The sequence below is a fragment of the Moschus berezovskii genome, chromosome 25 (assembly GCF_049115385.1).
Source record: "Moschus berezovskii isolate FMDL1 chromosome 25, NW_MosBer_1.0, whole genome shotgun sequence".
NCBI lineage: Eukaryota > Metazoa > Chordata > Mammalia > Artiodactyla > Moschidae > Moschus > Moschus berezovskii.
This window is the reverse complement of record NC_142484.1, coordinates 3,766,359-3,790,394: the sequence shown is the minus strand read 5'-3', so window position 1 is coordinate 3,790,394 and position 24,036 is coordinate 3,766,359. Positions and strand designations below refer to the sequence as shown.

The window sequence follows — 24,036 nt, the reverse complement described above, 5'->3', positions numbered from 1 at the left end:
CAATTGCGTGGTAGTTTGAACATTCTTTGGCCTTGCCTTTCTTTGGAATTGGAATGAAAACTGACCTTTTCCAGTCCTGTGCCACTGCTGCGTTTTCCAAATTTGCTGTCATATTGAGTGCAGCTCTTTCATGGCATCGTCTTTTAGGATTTAAAATAGCTCAACTGGAATTCCATCACCTCCACTAGCTTTGTTCATAGTGATGCTTCCTAAGGCCCACTTGACTTCACATTCTAGGCTGTCTGGCTCTAGGTGAGTGATCACACCATCGTGATTATCTGGGTTGTGAAGATCTTTTTTGTACAGTTCTTCTGTGTATTCTTGCCACTTCTTCTTAATATCTTCGGCTTCTGTCAGGTCCCTACCATTTCTGTCCTTTATCGAGCCCATCTTTGCATGAAATGTTCCCTTGGAATCTCTAATTTTCTTGAAGAGGTCTCTAGTCTTTCCCATTCTGTTGTTTTCCTCTGTGTCTTTGCACTGATCGCTGAGGAAGGCTTTCTTATCTCTCCGTGCTCTTCTTTGGAGCTCTGCACTCAGATGGGTAGATCTTCCCTTTTCTCCTTTTCCTTTCACTTCTTTTCTCAGTATTTGTAAGGCCTCCTCAGACAACCATTTTGCCTTTTGGCATTTCTTTTTCTTGGAGATGGTCTTGAGCTCTGCCTCCTATACAATGTCACGGACCTCCATCCTTAGTTCTTCAGGCATCTATCAGATCTAACCCAGTAGCGGATGTTTTTTCACCCTGCTCGCCATGCCTGATTCCGAACTGAGATCTCGGGACTGCCTCCAGCTTGGTGTGAGCTTTCCCATTGCCCATGCTGCTGGCCAAGCCTGACATCACAGCCCCACCCCTTTGCTCCAGAGCAGAAGAGTGACAAACTCAGCACCACGGAGTCCGCCCAGGCGATAGGGCACAGTGCTGTCTGTGGCCCAGCAGAGAAGGCATGCCCAAACCTTGGCTAAGGAGGCCTCAGACTTTTAAAGGAGACACAGGAAGCTCATGATTAATATAAAATGTCTGCGTTTCTTAAACATAGCTGAGGCCAACAAGCCTTGTCTATGCACCATCTCCTTGGTCACCAGGTTGTGACCTCAGGTCCAGCCTTGGTCCTGGTCAAACTGCAAATACCCCTGGGAGAGGGCCTTTGCATCTATCATAAGACACTTAGCAGTAACATTCTAGCAAGAATGCCTGGGTTTCAATACCGGCTGCCTAACTGTAGGACCCTGGGCGAATTACTTACCGTGTCTGTGCCTTCATCTCCTCATCCATAAAATGGATGTAACCGTCAGGCTTACTACAACTACAGTTGTTGCTCCTTTGCTGCTGCTGCTAAGTCACTTCAGTCGTGTCCAACTCTGTGTGACCCCATAGACGGAAGCCCACCAGGCTCCCCCGTCCCTGGGATTCTCCAGGCAAGAACACTGGAGTGGGTTGCCATTTCCTTCTCCAATGTGTGAAAGTGAAAAGTGAAATTGAAGTTGCTCAGTCGTGTCCGACCCTTAGCGACCCCACGGACTGCAGCCTACCAGGCTCCTCCATCCACGGGATTTTCTAGGCAAGAGTACTGGAGTGGCTTGCCATTTAAAGAACGTTAAATATCTATGCAGAAGGTCAGCCAATGTAATGGTTAAGTGTAGACTCTGGGGTCAAGCAGAAGTCAGTTCAAATCCCACTCCTGCTGTTAACCTGCAGTCGACCATGGGCAGAGCATACCGTCCTCTGAGCCTCTGTCCTCACATGTAAAGGTGTGAATGGAAATCATTGTCTAGTGCATCGCATTGTTTTGAGGGTTCTTGATGGCAGTAAGCCACTAGCACAGAGCCTGCGGTAGGCTGAGTCCTCATTAAAAGGTAGGGGTTACCACACTGCAGGCTGGTGAGTGGAAGGAGTGGAGGTCTAGGAGGCAGAGGTGTGGGTCAGTGAGCTGGGACCGGGGAGGCATGGAGGAGGCCGGGGACAGGGGATGCAACCGGGCCAGCTCCCCGCTGAGCAGAGAGCCAGCCCTCCTCCCCGACTCAGCCCGAGGTCGCAAAGGAGGCCTTGCCATGCGCAGGCAGAAGTCAGAGAGACACAGCTGCCCAGACTCAGGGAAGGAGAGGCAGGCCTTCCAGAACTGGTGGGGGTGTGGGGATGGGCTCCGACTAGGGTCCTCCACTGCAGCAAGCCAAGGGCACACTGAGAGGTGGAAGGGAACATCCTCACACCTTCCTTCTCAGGAGGCTGCCGATGGACCTGCCCCACCGGCCACATGCTTCCTCCTGGAGTCCCCGCCACCACCATGCCTCTGCTGAGAGAGCGCTGTGTCTCAGGGAACTACATTTCCCAGGCTCCCTTGCTGTCCCGTTGCCTGGAAGGCTGTCAGCCAATGGGAGGCCCCGATGGGGATCCGAAGGCGTGAGGAGGAGAGAAACCAGGGTATTTCTCCTTCTCTCTCCGTGCTTCCAGGAACATGTCTGGCAGAGGCTTTGCCTTCCCTCCGTGGCTCTAACTCCCACTGGAAAGCCCCTCCCTCCGTGATCCTAGCTGCTTCTGGGCAGCTCCAGTGTCTGACCCTGGTAACACCAGCTCGCGTTGTCCCGCCACCCCTAAATTGACAGCAGCTTCTTGCAGTTGCTAATCTCTGGGTGGTCTCACCATCCCCTGCTTGTTGTCTCAGCTCTTCCACTGTTTATGTGGCCAAGTCCCAGGATGAAATTACCCCAGTCCAAAAGACCTAAGAGATTCCTGTCTCCTGGCTGGACCTGGCTGGGGTGGTAGCTGATACTAGACATGTACCCATTATGTGCAGATATGTGCGAAACTGTTCTCACCTCACCTGAATGGGTGGGCGTGTTCTCTGAACCAGGAAATGACTCAGATTCAGGCCCGTCTATTGCCAGGTCCAAAGCCTGCATTCTTTCCTAGTGAAGAATGACACCAGGGAATTTGCACTGAAGTTCTCGCTGAATTTCTGTCTTGACACCACCATTCATCATGCAGGTCATTTAATTGCTCTGAGCTTCAGTTTCCTCATCTGTAAAAGGCAGTACGTTATAGCACCTCCCTCCAGAGATCACTGTGAGATTTCAATGAGATCAGTGCCAAGACAGTTGGATGGCGTCATCGACTCAATAGACATGGATTTGCGCAAACTCTGGGAGATGGAGAAGGACAGGGAAGCCTGGCCTGCTGCAGTCCATGGAGTCGCAAAGAGTCAGACACGACTGAGCGGCTGAACTGAACTGAATACTTCATGTGTGAGCTCTTTGAACAGGGCCTACCAAATAAGAGCTCAAGAATCCAGAGCTCGGGTTACCTTTATGGTCTCCTGTATCATTCCTCCAGCTCCCGGACTCTGCCGACTTCCCTGTGTCAGTGTGTCCCCGTCTGCACGCGTGAGCTCTTAAAAGCGCTTTATGCAGTCAGTGAGCTCCCTTGAGGAGCTTTTCTGTGCCAGACACTGGGCTTTCTGCGGAGGACCCGGAGGACGAGACCCCATCCCTGCCCCCGCACCCCAGAGAGGCCACAGGACATGGGACAGGGGCCATAATGCAAGGTGGCATGGGCACCACGAGCATGAAAGGTCCCAGGAGGAGTTGCTTTTTTCCTGACACTGAGGGCATTGATCAGAGGCTTCCTGGAGGAGGTGGCGTTTGCACTGTGCTTACTCTGTTGGGAAAACAAAGCAGGACGTAGCACCTCGGGACACAGTTCAGCAGGCAGAACACCTGTAGGGGTTTGAAGCTTGAGTGAGTAACCTTGGCTCACCCTTCACTCTTTCTGACCTCAGGACCCCCTCCTGGGACTTGGGGTCCCCAAGATCAATGGAGCAGGATGATTAAGAACACAAGTTCTGGGACCATCCTGCCCAGGCCCCTCACTGGCTGGCACAGTAACCTTGCCCGGGACTCAGATTCCCTGTACCTCCATTTTTTTTCATCTGTAAAATGAGCGATAGACCATCCCTCCCTCTCAGAGTCAGTGGGAGAACTGAGCAGTTTAGTATTTGCCCAGCACTTGTTGCCCTCACTCTCCAAATGGTGCAGGAGAGGAGAATGCTTTCGGGTCACCCAGTATCGTGGGGCTTCTGAGCCCCTAACCGCCTGGTTCTCCTCTCTGCCCTCAGCCGCCACCTTCATGGAGCACTGGAAGCGGAAACAGATGCGGCTTAATTACCGCTGGGACCTCACAGGCTTCGAGGAGGAGGAGGTGAGTGGGCTCAGCAGCCGCGCCCCTGTGTCCTCCCCCACCCCCACCCCGTTCCTCTGGGGGGGACTCACTAGGTCGTAAAGTCCAGGCGAGGACGCCACTGCCTGCTTCTCAGTTCATGTCCCTGATGTCTGAATCCCCCGCGGTTGCCAGGGTGACTGCTCAGTGTCCACTCTAGTGTTTTAAATCTCCATGCTCACATGGACACACCACCCAGAAATGTGGTCGGGGACACAGGCCAAGGCTCACCACGCTGATCTCATCCAGTCTGGGGACTGCACCACAGGTCTGGGGAGGGGGTGGCCGCCACCCACGAGGTTGAGTCCCCAGAGGCGGCCATGAGCCTTCACCCTGGGTGCCAAACCTGCAATCCCCGGAGCCAGCTGTCAGCCTGCAGTCAGGCACGGCCGAGATGTGGGGCTGATCCTTCACTGGGAAGCCATGTGCTGGGCATCTTTGTGCGCCAGGAGAGGGACATTCCGAGTTGAATAGCCACTGAGGTGGTGGGTGAACCCCCTTCCCTGGGGTTGCTCAGGAGACGCTTTGCTGCTGCCCCATCCTGAACTGCCAGCTCCAGCAGAATCCCCACGGAATGAGAGGGAATGAAAAGGCACAAGATTCCCCGAACAGGAGAGCCGTTAGATTTGGTCATGCTGACCGTGGCTTCGTGTTACGGAATCTTTTGCTCAGCTCTTTTAAAGAGAAACCACTCGTGCATTTTCATTGTAATGTGAAAGCCTCTTTCATCATCTCTTCAAATATCCCTATTATTATATTCTATATTACTATATCCCTATTATTATATATTAGGCCTCCCTGGTGACTCAGATGGTGGAGAGTCTGCCTGCAGTGTGGGAGACTCCGGTTCAATTCCTGGGTCGGGAAGATCCCCTGGAGAAGGAAATGGCAACCCACTCCAGTATCCTTGCCAGGAAAATTCCATGAACAGAGGAGCCTGGAGGGCTACAGTCCACGGGGTCGCAAAGAGTCAGAGACGACTGAGCGACTTCACGCCTTATTATGTGTCCCCACACACGCGCTACCTCCAGGACTGAGTTGGTGGATCACTCTTCAGCCAAATGTGTGGCTGTGTGGGTTCTGAGCTGACTGTACTGTCAACAGACATGGGTGCTAGTTTGCTGGAAGAGGCACCAGCTTCGTGGTGCCGAGACGACCTCCGGGGCCAGGGTGTCCTGTTTCAGCGCTGCCCGTGCTGTGTGACCTGGGGCAGGTTGCTTAACCTTTCTGTGCCTCGTGTCCTCACAAATAGGGGTGGGAGAGTAGGGTCTGAGGGGGTCTCGGTAGGGCAGCAGATGCAAAGCACCTTGAGCAGGGTCCGGCAACGGTGAGTGCCCCCAGCGGGTCTCCCGCCTCCAGGTTCAGCCTCTTCCCGCAGCGGGTCTCATCACCCAGTTTCACAAATGGCAGGACCAAGGCTGACGCGACCAGAGATGCATGTCTCCTTAGGGGCAGAGAGGGGCATGGGATGGGTGCTCCATCCCCCACGGTGGGCCCCGGGTCAGCTGTCTGCCTGAGCAGATGTAATAGATTCAGATAGGGGTAGTGTCATCTTACTAACTTGGAGCAGACTGAGAGTGCCCTTTTCATGGTGTCCTTGGGGCTGGGACAGTTCAACCTGTTGGGAGCCCGTCCCATGAAGTCTTCACCCTGGTGGCTCACTCAGGCACTAGGTAGTGGGGTAGTGATCAGAGCACTGGATGTGGGCCCCAGGGGGCGTGAGTGAGTCCCCAAGAGTGAGACCCCCACGCTGCATAGGGCCTCTTCTGGCGCTGGTCACCTGAGACAGAGGGCTAGCCCCTCCATGACGTGAACCCCAGGTGTCCACTCTCAGAGCAGAAGGAAGCCTGTGCCCAGCCGTCTGGCCTGAGGCTCCTCCCCTGAGTCTAAGACGGTTCAGCCCAGCACACCATCAGGAATCGCCTAGAACACTCCACCTGCAGAAACAGCAACACACGCAGCCACCCTAGGGTAGCATCAGCCTTTGGCAAGCCCTTCTTGTCCACCTGTGTCCATCTGCCTTCATCCCACTTTTTAAGAATATCACCTCTAAGAGGACTTTTTTCTTAAAAAAAAAAAAAAAAACACAAGTAATGAAATCTTTTTGTTTTTGTTTTACATTTCTGGTTCCCGGAAGGAGGCTGTCAAGGTTTGGAATTTTTTGTCACTCGTCTGTCTCCTGGGAGAGGGACCTTCTGGCACACCTGCTCTGTCTGTTTCCGCTGAGCGGCTCCCCGCACCTCTTCCACGGCGGGCAGGGCCTCTGCTTTCTCCGCCGCCTCCGGGTCTCTCTTAACCCCCATTCTCCTGTTCCAGTGCCCTTCGCTGACCTGCTCGGGGCTCCCCTGAGGCCTGGTGCCTCTGGTCTGCCCGCGCTTGCTGACACTTAACCGCCGTCTCTTCCGACCCCGTAGCTCCTGATGGGATGTCCCCAGGGGCCAGTTCACGGCTGGTTGTTCAGAGTGGGCTGCAGGACAGGCTGCATCCCAGCGCAGACTGACCCGCCTCCAGGACCACGGAGCCTGACTCTGTGGACTTCCCAGTGGGCTGGGCTTCCCAACAAGGGGTAGAGTCCAGAATGAACCTCATGCAGGGAGCTTTGAATGGGAAATGGTACAAACAGCCAGCTAGGAACTGGCCCCAACGGGTACCCCGAGGGAGTGCCAGCAGTGGGTTTGCCACACATGCTCCTGTTAAGGGTCTCAGACTCGCAGTTTACAGGACTCCTTGCTGACTTGGTTTCTTTCACAGGACCACCCCAGAGCCGAATATGAAGCCCGAGTTCTGGAGAAGTCTCTTAGGAAAGAATCCAAAAACAAAGAGGTACGGTGGCCGCTGCCAGTTGGCTTTCCCAGTAGCCAAACATTGTATGTCCATCAGCATCACAGGCCAGGGGTCAGCACATGCTGTGTGGATGGAGGGGCGGCCCCCAGACAGGGCCAGAGAGTACGTGTTCTAGACCGTCCAGACCTCTGTCACAGCGACTCTGCCATTGTAGGGGGAAAATGACCACAGACAACAGGTGAACAAATGTGTCTGGCCGTGCTCCAATAAAATTTTATTTATAAAAAACAGGCGGAGGCTGGGGGGAGATCTGTCACACCCTGCCAGAGGTCAGCCTCCCCGTTCTGTCCTGAGGGGACCTCACACTTCAGCCAACACCTCAGCATCCAGGAAACCAATGGTTTTGCAGCGTTTCTTGCTCTGGGTGGTCCTGACCGACCCTCATGCTCTGCACTGAATGGCGGATGGAGGGTTTGCCCCAACAGGGCCCCTGAGCGGACGGTCAGTTCCTTGCCTCACACATAGAGGAGGAGGATGAGAAAGAGAAGTGTTTTGTGATCCTCCTGAGGCCACCACCTTTCCTTAATAGGTAGTAAATCCCTTCCTTTCTCCCCAGAACCTCTCGTTTAAATCGGCAGTCATGTTCTCACAAACCTCAAGGGATGCTCGGTTATTTTTTTATCAGAGGTTTTTTTTTATATATATATGACATGGGGCAGGAGCCCCCAGGCCCTTGTCAACCTCTCTCTGAGGCTGGAAGGTCAGTCGTTGTAGGGATGGGAACAAGGGCAGAGTGTTCTTTTCAGATCCTGGTGTTCCTTGGCCTCGGGGAGCAACCAGAGCAAACCCCTGCCTTTGTCTTTTCTTGTCATTGTGTTCCGTGGACAGAGTTTGCTGGTACAACGTGGCCAGGGGTCCCAGTTACCACAGTCCCCCTGTAGGGGGTGGGCAAAGCAGATGCAGCAGAACCCCTTCTCAGACCCCAGTTCTCATAGCACAGAGAGCCCAGTTCAGCCCCCCACAGCAAGAAAGCGGGCACACATCCTGGAACTCAGAGTCCAAGCGGGACCAGAGGCGCAGACGAAATAACCACAAAAGCGTGAGCCTTCACCATGATGAGGAGACCATCCTTTCGTTTAACCCATCGGAACATCTGCCCGTCGCGTGCCCATTGCCTTTGGAGCAGCCACCCTGTGCTTTTGACCCCACGGCTCTGTCAGCACCCTCTCCCCAGGCTGCGGCTCCCCTCCTAAAGGGAGAGGCATGGGTGCTGCTGCTCTGAAGCCCCCAGGCCCCCGCTGAAGGCCACCATGCCCCACCTGAGGTGTGCCATCCACACCCCCAGACAGTCCACCCCACAGTTCTACAGTGGCCCCTCCTAGTGTGAGAAAGGATGGGATTGCACCCCTTCCTAGGGAAAAGGGGCTTAGTGGCCCGCGTCACAGCCACTGAAGTCAGGGGCTCCCCCAAACTCGAGCTCTGCACCGTGCCCGAGCACCGCCCAGATTCCCCGTCACCCGGCTCCTGGGCTTTGACCCGAGCTGTCTGACCACAAGAGCAGCAAAGGTTGGGGTTCATTTTCGCCGGCCTCCGATGGTGGCCTCAGGCCCTGAAGGCCTCCAGGGGGCCACACCCTTGATTTTTTTCCACTGTTTCACTGTCTCCCAACTTTATGGTTTTAATTTTTTCCCCTGGATATGGCACCAAATTCATTTAGGGGGAAAATAAGAGATCCCCCCTTTCATGGGTGTTAGGCTGCGGAGTGTGGCTTCCTTCATGTTGGTGTCAAATGCGCAGGGTAACCGCGTCCGCATAAGACGCCCCGTCTGAACTACGGCCGCCGTCTGGCGAGGGGGCCCCGCGGAACCTGCCAAGCTTCCGGGCTGTTTCATTACCTCCTCGCAGCCTGTCTTTTAGAACGGGCTCCCAGGTGGCACTAATGGTAGAGAACCCGCCTGCCAATGCAGGAGATGCGGGCAGAGTCCCCTGGAGGAGGCCACGGCAGCCCACTGCAGTGCTCTGGCACAGAGAAGCCGTTGGAGGGAGGAGCCTGGCGGGCTGCGGTCCACAGGGCGACGGAGCGGGCCAGGGCTGAAGCGACTTGGCACGCACGCGCTCTTTCAGGATGTGGGTCTCTCCGTCTCCGATGGGCTTCAGACGCCCGGAGCCTGAATCAGCCGGCAGCCGGCACAGCCAGGGAGGCGCTGGCCCCCCCGGGGCCTGGCGGGGCCTGGGCCGCGGTCTCACGCCACGGTGCTCTCTTGTTCCCTCCACCCGCCCCAGAAGCGCCGGCACCTTCCGGAGGAGCCAACAAACAAATGGAGGCAGAGGGTTAAGACCGCCATGGCGGGGGTGAAATTGGTACATGTCGTGTCACCGGGCGTCGTGCGTCCTCAGTGTGTGCAGACAAACCCGAGTTCATCGTGTGTCCTCAGCCGACTCTTGGCTGCTGTGTTAACACCCACACCCACGCTCCTTTGCCTTCGTCCGCACCCTCGGGCTGTGACGTGTGTCCAGGTGTCTCTGCATGGCCACCGTGGGGTCGTGGGCGGGAGCTCGGCTCTCTCTGGGGCTTGTGAATCGTGCCTGCCACAGCTGCCTGCCAGCGGTCCCTGGTCTCGTTAACATGCATGCCACCCTCCCTGGAATGCGTGGCCTCAGGGGTCAGGCCTGCCAGCATCCTTTGACCTCATCCATGCATTGTTTTTGTTGGCGTTAAAGATCCATCCCATTCTAGAAACATCCCAGGTTAGTGACAAGCATCTACTTCGGTCGCTCCAGACCCCCCAGTCCCTGCGCCAGTGCCTTTGGGGCCGTGTGTCCCCACCGACCGCCGTTGCCGTGCGGCGGGCAGCGTTTGAACTTGTAGTGCTGGTGGCTTGTCTCAACTTGCTCTGCAAAGAAAAATAACTATTATGGTCTAGGTGGCGGAGGAAAACAGCTTAGATCTTCTCGCCGTGCAGATGAGACTTTCGGCCAGGAGACGGAGGCTGGGCTTCTCCCGGATGGGGGGGTCTGAGCGTCCCATTTAGAAAAGCCTCTGGCGCCATCACACCTTGTACAGAGAAGACTCACATTTGCAGACAGCTATTATTCCTGTCATTTCATGGCGTCCTTTCATCAGGGATAAAGCCTGGGTGTTTGCATTCGTTCATCACCTGAGGGTCTTTGTGTTTCCAACCGCGTTTCTGGGGTCCACGTTGTTCACGCCCACACACACACACGTGTGCGCATGCACACACGCGCACACACACACACACCCCACACCTGTCCACCAGGACGGTCCCCACTGCTAACCCAGCCCTGTTTCATGTTGTAGACGGACAAGGTGAAGCTGACCTGGAGAGACCGCTTCCCCGCCTACTTCACCAACTTGGTCTCCATCGTCTTCATGGTGAGTCCCGGGAGGCCGCGGTGGGGCCGTGTGCCGAGGCACGCGGCATTTACCTGGATGGGGTCAGCCGTCCACGTGGCAGCTGTCTTCATCCCAGGCCAGGCAGAGGTGGGGAGATTCCACCCTAAAATGGGAAGGGGCCAGTGTTCTGCAGTGACCCCTGGGGGGGCTCTCTACACCTGGGGGATGGTCCCTGACATACATCTTTTGTTTTGAGAGTGACACATGTGAGTACCTTGTCATTCACACCCAGGAGTTCACGGTATTAAGACAAAACGGAGGGGTTTTAAAGAAAGCCACAAAATAAATAACACAGAGACAGGAAAACAGTCAGGACAGGTCTGTGATGCTGGATTCATCCGGACCCTGTGGGTTTGAATAAATCAGCGACACCACGGCCAGCTCTCTTTGGAGGTTTTAACGCCCAGATGATTGGGCTGCGTCTCTGGAAGGCCTCAGTCCGTGCTCCCCAACAGGTCAGCGCCAGCTATGGTCACTGTAGAAATGACCGTCCCCTCATCCAGCCCCGGAACTTTAGGTTAGGGTCTTAGCCCCCGATCCTGTGGGGGGCCCTCGTGACCACTGTGGACCGAGGGTTGGGCTGTGCCCAGTGGCCCGAGGGCTCACACCTGCCTGTCCCCCAACCTGCTGGTGAGGACACAGAGGCCCGAGGTCTCACCCTCTCTGCAGGCCGTATGCCAGGCTGGCTGTCCACCCCGAGGCCTTCGCTGTTGTATGTGAACTTGGAGACATGCAATGGGCTTGTTTTTCCACCGGGCGTCAGGGGCGGCAGCTGAGGTCCTCTAAGCTGGGTAGTTAGAAGCAGAGTGAGGACTCCATGTCCTCTCACGATCTCGCGCATGGTTGAGGACATCCCTGATATAAAGGAATCCATAGTGGGGACCCCCAAGACCATGGGGCCAGTGCGGGGAGGGCTCCTGTGTCTGTAGATGACTCCAGTGGCAGTGGGCCCAGCCCTGGAACACATGTCCCAGACACACCTGAGTGGTGCTGAGGGGTAACCTAGGACAATATGGTCCCTGCCCACAGCATTGCCAGAGCTCACCAGCAGGGGATGGGGTACAGGAAACGGGACTCAGGCACCAAGGTTCAGCCCCTCCTGGCAGAGAAGAATCAGAAGGTCCATTCCGGGGATGGAGGAGGAGGGAGGCTGTGGACCCTTCTGCACCACGGCAAGTTTGGACGGGAGCCCTCAGGTTACATGTCACTTCTGTGAATAGTCTTCAGGGAGTTTTGAGTTTCTCACGTAATAAGAATCAAGGTGTAGGCAGTGGAGGTGCTGCTCCAGCACCTCCATGATGCCAGCAGGCACTGACTTCTCTGGTCTGTGCCAGTATCCTCTTGGTCACAACATGGCTGCTCCACCTCCAACATCACCTCCGCTTTCCAGGCAGGAGAAAGGGGAAGGAGATGTATGCCAGTGGAGGCAGCCCCTCTTTGAAAGTGCTTTCCCCCAGGGCCTGCCCACACCTCTGCTTGCATGGTTCTGGCCAGCCCTGTCTGCACAGAGACTGGGAAATGGGCACGTTGTTATTCCCAGCACAGGTGGGATAGTAGGGAGGGAACCAGCAGACTTTGAGGGACTGGGGTCCCCATCACAGATGAATCAGTCTTGTCCTGAACATAGGAGCTTCATTCTCTGAACAAATATCAGCTGAGCACCTACCAGGTGCCCCCATGCTCCTGGTCCTGAAGGTGCCCATGTGAACACTGCGTCCGAACCCTGGCCCTTGAGGACCTTTCCTTCCAGAGCGGGCATTGCACCTAGGAGGGGACACAGCTATAGGGTGGTCATGGGGGGCACCAACAGGGCAAGGGGGCACCTTGCTGAGTTTCTGCAGGCCCAGTGCCCCATCTACACCTCCGCACAAGGCAGGAGGGGCGTCTCCAAGCCCAGGGCGATGCCTTCCCCTGGGGGGGTGATGGTGGGGCCTCTTGGCAGGGGCACGGGAGTTTCCCAGGAAAGTCCTCATTCTGAGAGCTGGCAGGAGTGGTACCCACACCTCACCACAGGGCAGCCTGTTCTTCGGGGTGTGGTGTGGAGTGCGGACGTTCCCTGGGCGGGTGTGGTCGCCATTCAGTCGCCCACAGACGTGGGCAGCAGTGGAGTCATCAGCTGGAAATTTAAAATAGGAGCATCCTGAGATCCCCATCACTGCAGCCTTCCTCTGGAGTGAAGCAGGCAGAGCCTGCCAAGCTGCATCCTGGAGGCACACAGCGCAGCCCCTGCCCTCCAGGGCTATTCCGGGAGCCGCAAGGGGCTGTCTCGGCAAGGGCAGGTCCCCTGCACACGCTCCGTGGAAGTGAGAGGCAGGGACCAGGGCACGCTGAGAGCACAGCACAGCCGGCAGGGTGACGGCCCTGCACAGCTGCCCTCCACCCTCAGGGCCTCCTCGGGACTGGAATCCGCAGGCGTCCTCACCCTTAGGGCAGGACAGGGTGCGGACAGGGTCTTCCCAGGTGAGTCAGAGCTTTTGAGGGTAAGGAAGAGGAGCCCAGGCAGGCAGACAGATAGATCCACGCAGAAGACTCGTCATCCTAGCCAGTGCCCACCCCTGTTTCTCAAGCAGCCGCCAGTCCAAGCTGTAGGGAATGTTCTGGGGCAACGGTGGGTTTGGCAAGATGGAGGATGAGCTGGAGGGGTGTGGGGGTCTCCCAGGGAGATCAGGAGAAGGGATCCCATCCATCTGACCCAGGCAGGCTTGCAGCACTGCTGGGGAGACCAGACCACCGCTTGCCCCACCTGCCTCCCACAGCAGCATCGAGAACGTCACTGCTTCCACTCAGGGTCACCCAGGCTGGGGGCGAAGCCCACCCCAGAGTCAGCCTGCCTGCGCACAAGCCAGTTACTGGGGTTGCAGCCGCCCTGTGTCCTGTTGGGGACAGTGGGCAAGGCGGTCACGGTTCTCACAGCAGGCAGCCGCAGAGCTGTGCACTCCAGGCTTGGTGGACCCGCCAGGAAAGCCCCAGCTCGTGTGCTGGGTGACCTGGCCTGGTTACCCAACCTCTCTGAGAATGAGTCTCCTCTTCTATAAAACAGAGCCTGGCCCCTCACTCGTCTGTGACGTTAACACCGTAAAGCCCCTGGCATCTGGTGGGTGACAAGAAACGCCTGTCATTGTTTTGAAGCTGAAGCGCTCCCAGGTTGGGGAGAGCAGGGCCCAGGGAGCCGGAGGGTGTGGTCCAGCCGACAGTGTCCCCTCCTCCCCCCACAGATCGCTGTGACCTTTGCCATCGTCCTTGGCGTCATCATCTACAGAATCTCCACGGCCGCCGCCTTGGCCATGAACTCCTCCCCGTCCGTGCGGTCCAACATTCGGGTCACGGTCACGGCCACCGCAGTCATCATCAACCTGGTGGTCATCATCCTCCTGGACGAGGTGTACGGCTGCATAGCCAGATGGCTCACCAAGATAGGTGAGCGCCCCGGCCGAGCCCCGGAGCCAGGCGGCCGCACGTTGCCTGCCCTGGGGCTGGGCTGGTCACTCAGCCCCTCTGACGGCCGAATGAAGTGACCCGCCTGGACCGGGTCAGTGGCTCAGCGGCTTGCACCTCACTCCCTCTAGAGGTTCCAAAGACGGAGAAGAGCTTTGAGGAGAGGCTGATCTTCAAGGCTTTCCTGCTCAAGTTCGTCAACTCCTACACCCCCATCTTCTACGTGGCTTTCTTCAAAGGCCGGTAGGGGCTGCTTTGGTGACTCAGACACACCGCCTTCCCCAGCTTGCGCCTCCCTGTCCAATAGAAGGCTCCCCACCACTACACCCCCATCTCCCCACAGGCAGGAAGCACCCAGGTCCAAGGCAGAGCAGTCAGCGAGCTCCTGCTGCTGCTGCGGTAGGGCAGAGGCCTGGCTCCTGCGGGGCCCCCAGGGGGCAGAGACCCTGGGGAGGAGCGACCCCAGGTGCTGGGGACTCCAGATAGCAGGGACTCCAGGCAGCCAGTTCCAGGGGCTCCCACACCGGGGAGGTGAGGGCTGCCAGAGTAGGTATGAAAGGGCAGCTGCCAGTGTCCTGGGCCAGTGATGGGGTGAACCCCACACCCTGACCCTCTGGAGCTGTCCTGGGTTGCTAGGGGCCTGTGGCCCACCCACCACGACTCCCCACTGCCCCTGCCCCCACCAGGGCTGGTCAGATCCCAGAACCCCTTCCAGAGCCTCCATCCTCGCATCATGCGATTTACAAATGCCGCAGCCATCTGCCTATCCCAGGGTCCCGGAGCTGGGCCAAAGTGCCCAGGCCCCCCTGAGAGCGCCCACAGCAGTGGAGCAGGCTCTCAGACAATCCCTGGCCACACACCCCACAGGAAACTGAGAGGCGGCCTCAGGGACCACCTCCACCCCAGTCTGTCTGCGGTCCCCAGCGTGGCTCCGAGACCCTGCCGTGGTGGGCGTGGCACTATCTGGGCTCAGACCCCTTTGCCTTCTCCCCTCCTGGGCTCCCTTCCCTCCATCTGCCCTTCGGCTTCTTGGTTTCCTGTTGAAGCCACGTCTTCTTACCCACCTGCGGGTTTGGGAATCACATGAACATTCGACCAACAGAAAGCCACTGTGGTCGGTTCTTAGATGAAGTGGGCAGGGGGAAAGCCTGTGAGACCACAGCACTCCAACCTGGGGACCCACGACACGGCCCAGCTCCCACCTTTGGGGTCTCCCAGAGCCCACTCACCCCACTCTAACTGACCCCCATCATTGGCTCCGACCTGGGGACCTGCGACGCGGCCCAGCTCCCACCTTCGGGGCCTCCCAGAGCCTGCTCGCCCCACTCTAAATGACCCATATCATTGCAGGTTTGTCGGACGCCCAGGCGACTACGTGTACATTTTCCGATCTTTCCGGATGGAGGAGGTAGGTCCCGCTCTGCTTTCTCCCCTCTGTTCACACAGCACAGCTCAGTTCCCAGCCCACGAGACCCCGGCTCTGTTATCCAGCTGCTGGGGCTGGCTTCCGTCTTCTGTGGTATGTCCATATAGTGTCACCTTTAAAGGAGAATATCTCTTCGGGGTCATGGAAACCAAAAAAATTCTTTTTTTTTCTTCTTCTTTTTCTGTGAGACCTTGAATGTTTTTCTCTTTGGTTAAGGTGAACTAGTGAGAAAAAAAAAAAAAACTCAGTTACAATTCTTTCACTTCAGCGTTGAAATGCTCATCTCTCGCCCCGCCAAACACAGTGCTGGTGATCTTCGGCTTCTGCTCAGCGGTTCCATCTACTGTGGGTCTAGTTCATGTGTCTGAGTCCTGGCCCCCAGACTTGTTCCACTGGCTCCATCAGACCAAGCCAGACTTCAGGGCCCATCAGCAGTTCAGGTCTCACGGGAGCTAATCGGCTTTTCCAATTCCCAGAATAATTCATTTTATTGAGAAAGAAAGGTCTTCCTGATAAGACTATGTGAAACAGGGTGGAGAGGATTAGGTGCTGGGTGATCTGGCTGCCTGCGGTGAAGTCTAGAGCTCCAGCCAGCTAAGTGCTGGCCCCGAACATCCCAAGGCCTCATCCACAGTAGCGGATGTTTGTAAAAAGCCCTCCAACTGTTCCCCCACTATCTGACACGTCCTTTACCTAGGATGACACCTTGTCTTGCTCTCTAACTGTTGGAGAAGTTGGGGGAAATGTCTTCATAAAGTAAGGCACAGAACATCTTTATTTTTTTAATGAGATGGTGGCTCTTCCAGATAAATTTTTTGGCAATTTTTGGTATATGAAGTTTGGCCCAGGACTCAAAGAGGGCCAGCTGTGCCCTGGAGTGTCACCCAGTATCCCTTCAGTTCCCACCACTTGGACAAGTTAAGCTCATGCCCCCTGCCCCCACCAGCCTATGGTGACACAAACCCACAGGGCACAGGGCATTAGGCCTAACGGGTGGCCGGCTGCCACACTGTGCAGCTTTCCAGCTGCACGGGCCCCAGCCTGCGAGACTGCTGCCCACCCCTGCCAGTGGGCTCTGTCTCCAGGCCTGGTTCCAGCCTGTACAGCCTGTCAGTCAGGTTGTACCAACCCCAGGGCCACTGTAACGAGACACCGTGGACCAGCTCGCTTAAGGCAGCAGGTTTAAGCTCTGATAGTTCTGGAGGCCACAGTGTCAGCAGGGCTGTGCTCCCTCCAAAGGTTCTAGGGAGGGTTCCTCCAGGCCTCTCCCAGCTCTCTTGGCCACGGACCGTCCTTGATGTCCCCCTGCTGACAGATGTGCCTCTCCAGTCTCTGCCTCCATCCTCAGGGGGCCTCCTACCCCTGCTCCCGTGCGCCTGTGCGTTTTCCCTTCTTCAAAGGACACCAGCCACTTTAGCAGGGAACATCCTACACCATCACGACTGCATCTTCACTCGGTCATGTCTGCAAAGACCCTGCTAACAAATGAGGTCCCGCTGTGAGGTTCCAGGGGCTGGGACATGGAGGACTCACTCAGCCCTCGGCACGAGGTCCAGCCTCCCCTCGCAGGAGGCTGGGCAGGGCAGGGTGGGGGCTGATGCGACCCTCTCTTGCAGTGCGCCCCGGGGGGCTGCCTGATGGAGCTCTGCATCCAGCTCAGCATCATCATGCTGGGGAAGCAGCTGATCCAGAACAACCTGTTTGAGATCGGCATCCCGTGAGTAGTTTCCAGCCTCGGGTCTCAGTGAGCACAGGGGTGGGGGCGGGCCTCGCAGTGGTCTGGGCGTCAGCTGACGCGGGGCCTGGACCAGGGTGGGGGCACCAGAAACAGGGAGGTGATGAGAACACGGGGAAGATGAGCAGCAGCGACTGCCTGGTGGACGAGGAAAGGGACAAGGCCAGGTGACTCCTCCTCTCCCAAGTGGCCGAGGATGCAGGATACAGATTGTTTTTGTTCAGTTGCTCAGTCATGTCCGACTCTTTGTGACCCCATGGACTGCAGCACACAGGGCTTTCCCATCCTTTACCATCTCCTGGAGATTGCTCAAACTCATGTCCATTGAGTCGCTGATGCCATCCAACCATCTTGTCCTCTGTTGTCCCCTTCTCCTCCAGCCCTTAATCTTTCCCAGCATCAGTGTCTTTTTCAACTCATTGGAAAAGGTTATAGATAAGTGCCCCCAAATCCAAGTGCCGGCCCCTGTGGTCCAAGGCATCCAAGTCTGCTCGGGCCCATCCAGACCCCTGACACCTTGGGGCCGTCCCCAGCCTGCGTTTCCTCATGTCAGGGGTCCCCAACCTCGGGGCTGAGGACTGGTACCTCCTGTCAGATCAGCAGCAGCTGAGATTAGAAGTAAAATGCACAGTAAGTATAACACACTTGAATCATCCAGAAGCCATCTCCCCCACCTCCAGTCTGGGAAAAAATCATCCTCAAAATCGGTCCCTGGTGCCAAAACGTCTGGGGACCACTGCCCGTGCCACAAACGAAGCGGTGAGGCTTGCCTCCCGCGCGCCCCTGGGGGAGAGGGCAAAAGGAGCTCGCCCATCAACAGAGCGGGCATCGCAGACACGTCAGCTGAGGCTTTAAAACAACCTGGGGGGTCACAGCCCCGAGCCCACCTTCCTGGAAGCCTAACCGAGGCGACGTCGTGCATCCCCCAGGAAAATGAAGAAGTTCATCCGCTACCTGAGACTGAAGCACCAGAGCCCCTCGGACCACGACGAGCATGCGAAGAAGAAGCAGCGGTACGAGGTGGACTACACGCTGGAGCCCTTCGCCGGCCTCACCCCGGAGTACATGGAGATGAGTGAGTGACGGGCGCCTGGGGCGGGGTGGGCACGGGCCCGCGGCCCCCGGGCTCCAGGGACACATCAGGACCGAGCTATACTGCCTGCAGCTGTGTCTCTGGACGGGAGGTGCCCAGGTGGCCCCCGAATCCCAGGGCTGGGGCAAGAGAGAGAGCCAGCCGGCCAGATGCGGCCACCTGGCAGCCGCTTGGAGCCTCCCAGACACCACCTCCCTGCCCTCCCCTCCCCCACCCGGGCTGCACTGGCCTTCCTGCTGTTGCTGCTGCTGCTGTTCAGTCGCTCACTCGTGTCTGACTCTGCGAGCTCATGGACTGTAGCCCACCAGGCTCCTCTGTCCATAGGATTTCCCAGGCAAGAATACTGGAGTGGGTTGTCATTTCCTTCTCCGGGGGATCTTCCCGACCCAGGGACTGAATCCACATCTCCTGCATTGCAGGCGGGTTCTCTACTGCTGAGCCATCAGGGAAGCCCTCTCTTTTCTGTTACCCAAACGCATAGAGGTCACTCCTACCTCAAGGCCTTTGCACCGGCTGAGTCCTGCCTGGAATTCGCTCCCCTGGTGCATCACTCACTCCTTTCCTCCAGGGCTCTGCTCAGAACGTCCCCCACCACGGCGGTCTGCCCACAGCGTGTGTCCGGGCAGCCCAGCCCTGCTCTCTGCTTCTCCCCACAGCTGATGTCTCTAGTCCCGGCACTCTCTCGCTCCTGCTCCGTCTGTCTTTCCTGTAGAATGAAGCTCTGCGAAAGCCAGCCTTTGGGATTGTTTTCCCTCTTCACTGCTGTACCCCCTGCACCTAGAACAGGTCCCAGTGTACAGTGGGTGTTCAGTGCGTGTTCGCTGAGTGAATGGACAGGCGAAGGCGGAGACTCGTGTAGGGGGCTTCCCAAGTGTCGTGCTCCCTGACCGCCATGGATAGCTTATCTTAAATGCAGGTTCCCGGGGCCCGTTCCCCGTCTGTTGGGGCGGGACCCAGGACTCTGCATTTTAACAGGCGAGCCAGCCAGGGACTGCTGTGCAGGGTGAGGTGGTTGGGGCCGGGTGGCCTCGGAGCACAGGAGCGGTTCCGTTTAGTAGTACATGCTCTAGCCCCATGGGCGGTCAGTGAGTCGCTCCCAGCTTCTCAGATGACAGTGTAGAAACAGCCCTGAGACCCCCAACAAGGAGACCGCGTGGGGTCCCGTGGCGTCCTCCGTTTTGCCCAAAATTGACTCCGGGCTGAATCAGAGGCAGGCAGGCATCTCCCTGCCCTGCGGGCACCCCCCACCCACCCAGGCCTGCCCCCTGCCTGCCTGGGGCCTTGGAGGAGGGTCTCCACCATCGGCCACCTGACCCCGTGGGAGATAGACACCTAGAACTGCAGCCTGTGATCAACTGGGAGACCGTGGTCGGTCGTTTCCCCAGATTTCCATTTTCCTGGTGGCTGGAGGGTTCAGGGTCCTCTGGGGTTTGGTGAAATTAAATTCCTGGGACAGCCCCCCACCCCGCCCACCAGGGAGCACCCACCCCATGCCCGCTGGTCTCTGCCTTCAGGCTGACTTGGCTGGGAGGGGGCGAAGGAAGTCACGTCCCTGCTGGGCCTGACCAGCCCTCTCCCCGGCCCCTCCCCCGCACCCCCACAGCTCTCCCCCAGCCTGTCTGTCTAAGATGAGGCGGTGTCACTCCGGAGTCAGAGAACCTGCAGCCTCAGGGCTGAGCGGCTCCTGGCCGCCCGGGGGGCCTCCATCACCTCCACCATCTGCAGAGGCTTCAGACAAGACCACTGCCCCCAGAAGCACCCTGCAGAGCGCCTGTGGGGCGCAAGGGGCCAGTGACCCAGCGCCGGGATGAAGGCTCACGGGAACCCCACCCGCCCACCCGCTAACAATGGTCACACTCAGCCCGCCGACCTGGGTGACATTCTGCCGGCTTCCTTGTTTACCGCCTGGCACCAAGCGCCCTTGGACAGCATCTGGCTGTACAATCCCTGAACCCACTTCCCCCACTTGCTTCCAATCAGTAACCTTTCTCTGACCTCCCCGGGAGCTGGCCCTCCTTGGGCTAGAACTTCTGAGGCCAAAGGTGCCCCGGAGTCGGCTGGTTGATGATGAAGATGACGAGAAAGATAGAGGGAAGGAGACAGAGGAGCGAGATTGTCCAGGACAGCCTATGGCAGTCCCCCACTGGCTCCCCAAAGCCTGACGGAATAGACGCTGAGGGCTGTTGGAGGCACACTGATGCTGGCAGGCCCCCCGGGTCCTAGGAGGCATTCGGGCCCTTTCCCCTCCTGGACACAGAGTGACTGAGTGGGCCTTTGTGCTCACAGGCACCCTTTCCCCATCACTGGTAAATTTTTTCACGATCAGACTATAAGTGAGTACACGCCCATTATTCAAGACGCAATGTGAAGGTTCAGAACCCGACTCCTGGCCTGGGGTCACCCAGGGCTGCGGGGCATCCCAAGATCCCCTCTTACACACAGAGGTAGGGTGCCATCTGGCCCAGGGCAAGGGTCCCGCAGCCCTGGGCCGGGGGCCGCGCGTGCTGACCACCACACCTCTCTGCAGTCATCCAGTTCGGCTTCGTCACCCTGTTTGTCGCATCCTTCCCGCTGGCCCCACTCTTCGCGCTCCTGAACAACATCATTGAGATCCGCCTGGATGCCAAAAAGTTCGTCACTGAGCTCCGAAGGCCAGTGGCTGTCAGAGCCAAGGACATTGGTGAGTGCCTGGGCCCTGGGAGCGGAGACCCTGGGTTTGGGGAAAGGATCGCACTCCCTGGAAGCCAGAGGCAGAGCTGGCCAAGTAGGGCCCTGACTCCTCACTGTACCTGCCCTGGAAGGAGACTCAGACACGAGGCAGGGGTGGGGAGATGCAGGACTCCAGCCCCTCTGCACCCCACCCGACCCCCCAGCTCCTGAGATGGGCAGGCCACAGAGAACATTAGGGAAGAGCTCGGGTCTCGGATGACTGGGTGTCTGCCCAGCCTGCTGCTCCAGCAAGTCCATGAGATGCATTTTCTCTGTTGGTCCCCAGCACCCCTGCCCGACTCCGAATGTCTGTATGGGCCTAGAGCACAGAGCCAGACCACTGGGAAAGACAGTGTTAGGGTGTATCATGTAGTCATTTAATATTCACCGAAAAGATAAAGGAGGGAGCCCGCTTCTACTGATGAAGGAAGAGCATTGTGTAACCTGCCTGGTGGGTCAGAGTCAAAAGCAGCCTGGTGCTTTTAACCCCAAGTCACTAAGGCACTGGGGGTTGTGGGACTGTACACTGAACCTGAGGCATAACTTTCAAATACTCAGAGACCTCAAAAATGGAGCCAGCTTCCTTGTGCAGTGGTGAGCTCTCTGTTACCAAAGGCATGTAAGCAGACGTGGGTGCCCATCTGTCCAGGAGTGGGGGGATCTAGTGGTCGGGGCTTAGAGACCCACGCATGCCCCGGCCAGAGCCAGCCCTTGTCAGCAAGGACAATGCCCATCTTATCTTAAACAGAATCACCTTAAACCAGGATTCAATTTTCAGGGTGAAAACAAAAAAGTCTTTATTGGAACTTTATCTTGAAAATGAGATGGAAAATTACAAAATGTATTCTTTTTATTTCTTACTGATACAATTTTAGTTAGAACAGTACCTGTGCCAGTTCTGTGCTGGTTCCCAAACAAACAAGACTGAATCGTGTGTTAGGGGTGTTATCTGTCATTCTACCAGATTAAAGACTGCACACCAGAGAGATGGATCTTTGGGTTGGACCTTTGTGTTAGTTGCTCGTCGTGTCCAGCATTTTGCAACCGCATGGACTGTAGCCCACCAGGCTACTCTGTTCAGGGAATTCTCCAGGCAAGAATACTGGAGTGGGTTGTCATTCCCTTCTCCAGGAGATCTTCCTACCCCAGGGATTGAACTCAGGTCTCCTGCATGGCAGGCAGACTCTTTACTGTCTAGCCCAGACATAATCCTGCAGACATGGAGGGCCGTCATCACTCCTTCCAAAAGCTTCTCCTGCCCATGGCATTAGGTCATCGCATCCCAGGCCAGGGACTCCTTGGCCAGTGCTCCATCCTTGGAGTGGCCCCCACCGACTGATGGTGCCAGGCCCACCCACTCTCCACCATCAGTCCCGAGAGGCCTGGGATTCTGCTGTACACAGTGCACCCTCCCAGGTTGTACCAGATGAAACTGCCACTTTCACAATTCAAACATGCTCAAATATCGGTGATTTCACCTGGTTCCTGTTTGTGCCTTGCAATCCATGGTGTGACCTGCCAGGCCCAAGCTTCAGAGTGTCCAGGAACACTTGCTGTTTCACCAGGAGGGACGTCTGAGCTCAGCTCCTGTACAGAGGTCATCGCCCTGTGTTTTGACACTTGAGTCTCCTTCCTGTCCGGGTGACCCGGACAACCAGTAAAGACTCAGCCAAGAGATGCCTTTTCCACCAGACTTTGTGGTTTTGAAGGATGTAAAAGGCTGTGAATTCTCTGGCTCCCAGGGTCCCTGATGCTGCCCTCGAGTGAGCCTCTGCCCCGCACACCTCATCTCTAAGGGCCGCGGGGCCGGGTAAGAGCCGTCCAGAGCAGTGAGCTTGCCGCTGTGCTGGGTCAGAGCCCAGCTCATACTTCCACGCAGGACTGGAGAGGAAACGTTCTTGTCTCTGTGGACTGTGAGGCAATGTGCAGGATTCTCACCGAAAGGCGAAGTTTCTCATGTGACATTTTCTCATGTGAGGGTTCTTCCCTCCTGGGCCATCCAGACACAGGCCGGGCACCACTCTGGGCCACCGGCCGGATCCGCAGATCCCCCAACGACAGAGGACGACATGGTTGGACGGCATCAGCAACTCAATGGACATGACTTTGAGCAAACCCCGGGAGATGGATTGCAGTCCATGAGGTCGAAAAGAGTCGGACGCAACGGAGCGACTGAACAACGCCAACCTCGAGATCAAGGTGGCGTGAAGCCAGGGCTCTCTGAGGTGCCCCGCGCCCTGCCCTGAGGACGGCCGCGGAGCTGTTGGACTTCCTCTGGGGCTTTTTGCTGTCGTGTCCCCCAGGCACCCAGTGAGGACGCTGGGGTGAATCCTCGGTCCCACTTTCCAGATGGGGAGACTGAGGCCAGGTGCTGAGCAGAGCCGAGCTGGGCCAGATTAGCTCAAGCCCTTGGCCCCGCCTGGCACACTTCCATGAGGGCACACCTGCAGCGTGGACGGGGCAGACACAGCAGCCTGCCAGGCACTCCCTGCACGGTCCTTGGGAATTCTGAGCCCGTGCCCAGTGGCCGTGAAAAAAAAGAGGGCCACTCCTGCCATTTGCTCCTTACAAAGGCCCAATTCTCGGGCACCCGGAGGCCCCAGGTGAGTCCACAGCGGCCACTGTTTGCTTTGGCATCCTGTGCCCGGCAGAGCCGTGGTCACGCCCTACTGCAGCACCCTAAACCCCGCAGCCCCCCGTGATGGAAGCGAGTCCCAGGATGCCCCTCCAGCCCTCCCTGGCCCTGGTGTTGTTTCAGCACCAGCAGGGCTTGGAGCACGTCCTCAGGGTCTCTGCTCACAGCCCCCCAACTCTGCTTACGGATCAGCTGCTGACTTCCTGGTTCCTGCCCCGTTGGTCAAAGCATAATCTGGGTTTGTTTATGGGCTCCTCCACCGTAACCTTTCCTTGAAGAGGCTTTTGTGTTCCTCCTGTGATCCGTGCGGGGCCCTGAAGGGACAGGGGCCCCCATGGCCCCAACGACCTACACCCAGAGCGCCAAGAGCGTGTGGAGGAAGCACAGTGCCATCACTGCTCTGCTCGGCCACGGAGGGGGACATGTGGCAGGCCACTGAGGGGACCCAGCCCCATGCGCACTTGGGCACCGGCTCCAGCCTCCTAGGCCTGACCTTTCACCCAGGGCCAGCGTCTTCCTCCTCTCAAGCTTGCTCTTCAGAGCTTCCTGGGTGAGAAACCCTTCCTGCATTCAGCTCCTGGGAGCTGCCAG

The 24,036-nt window shown here is 57.4% G+C and overlaps 1 protein-coding gene across 5 annotated transcripts in view; it reads left to right on the top strand.

Moving 5' to 3' along the window:
• Window positions 1–24,036, top strand: part of ANO1 (anoctamin 1) — a 176,262-nt gene that overhangs the window by 135,300 nt on the left and 16,926 nt on the right. For 3 of the 5 annotated variants that reach the window (XM_055415302.2, XM_055415298.2, XM_088832192.1), the window contains 10 exons: window positions 4,113–4,195; window positions 6,965–7,036; window positions 9,281–9,358; window positions 10,317–10,391; window positions 13,628–13,829; window positions 13,979–14,090; window positions 15,198–15,255; window positions 16,890–16,990; window positions 17,938–18,083; window positions 20,629–20,781. In XM_055415302.2, the coding sequence (XP_055271277.2) occupies window positions 4,113–4,195; window positions 6,965–7,036; window positions 9,281–9,358; window positions 10,317–10,391; window positions 13,628–13,829; window positions 13,979–14,090; window positions 15,198–15,255; window positions 16,890–16,990; window positions 17,938–18,083; window positions 20,629–20,781 (1,080 nt within the window). The remainder of the gene's footprint in view (window positions 1–4,112; window positions 4,196–6,964; window positions 7,037–9,280; window positions 9,359–10,316; window positions 10,392–13,627; window positions 13,830–13,978; window positions 14,091–15,197; window positions 15,256–16,889; window positions 16,991–17,937; window positions 18,084–20,628; window positions 20,782–24,036) is intronic. The other 2 variants (XM_055415308.2, XM_055415305.2) reach the window with 1 other exon arrangement.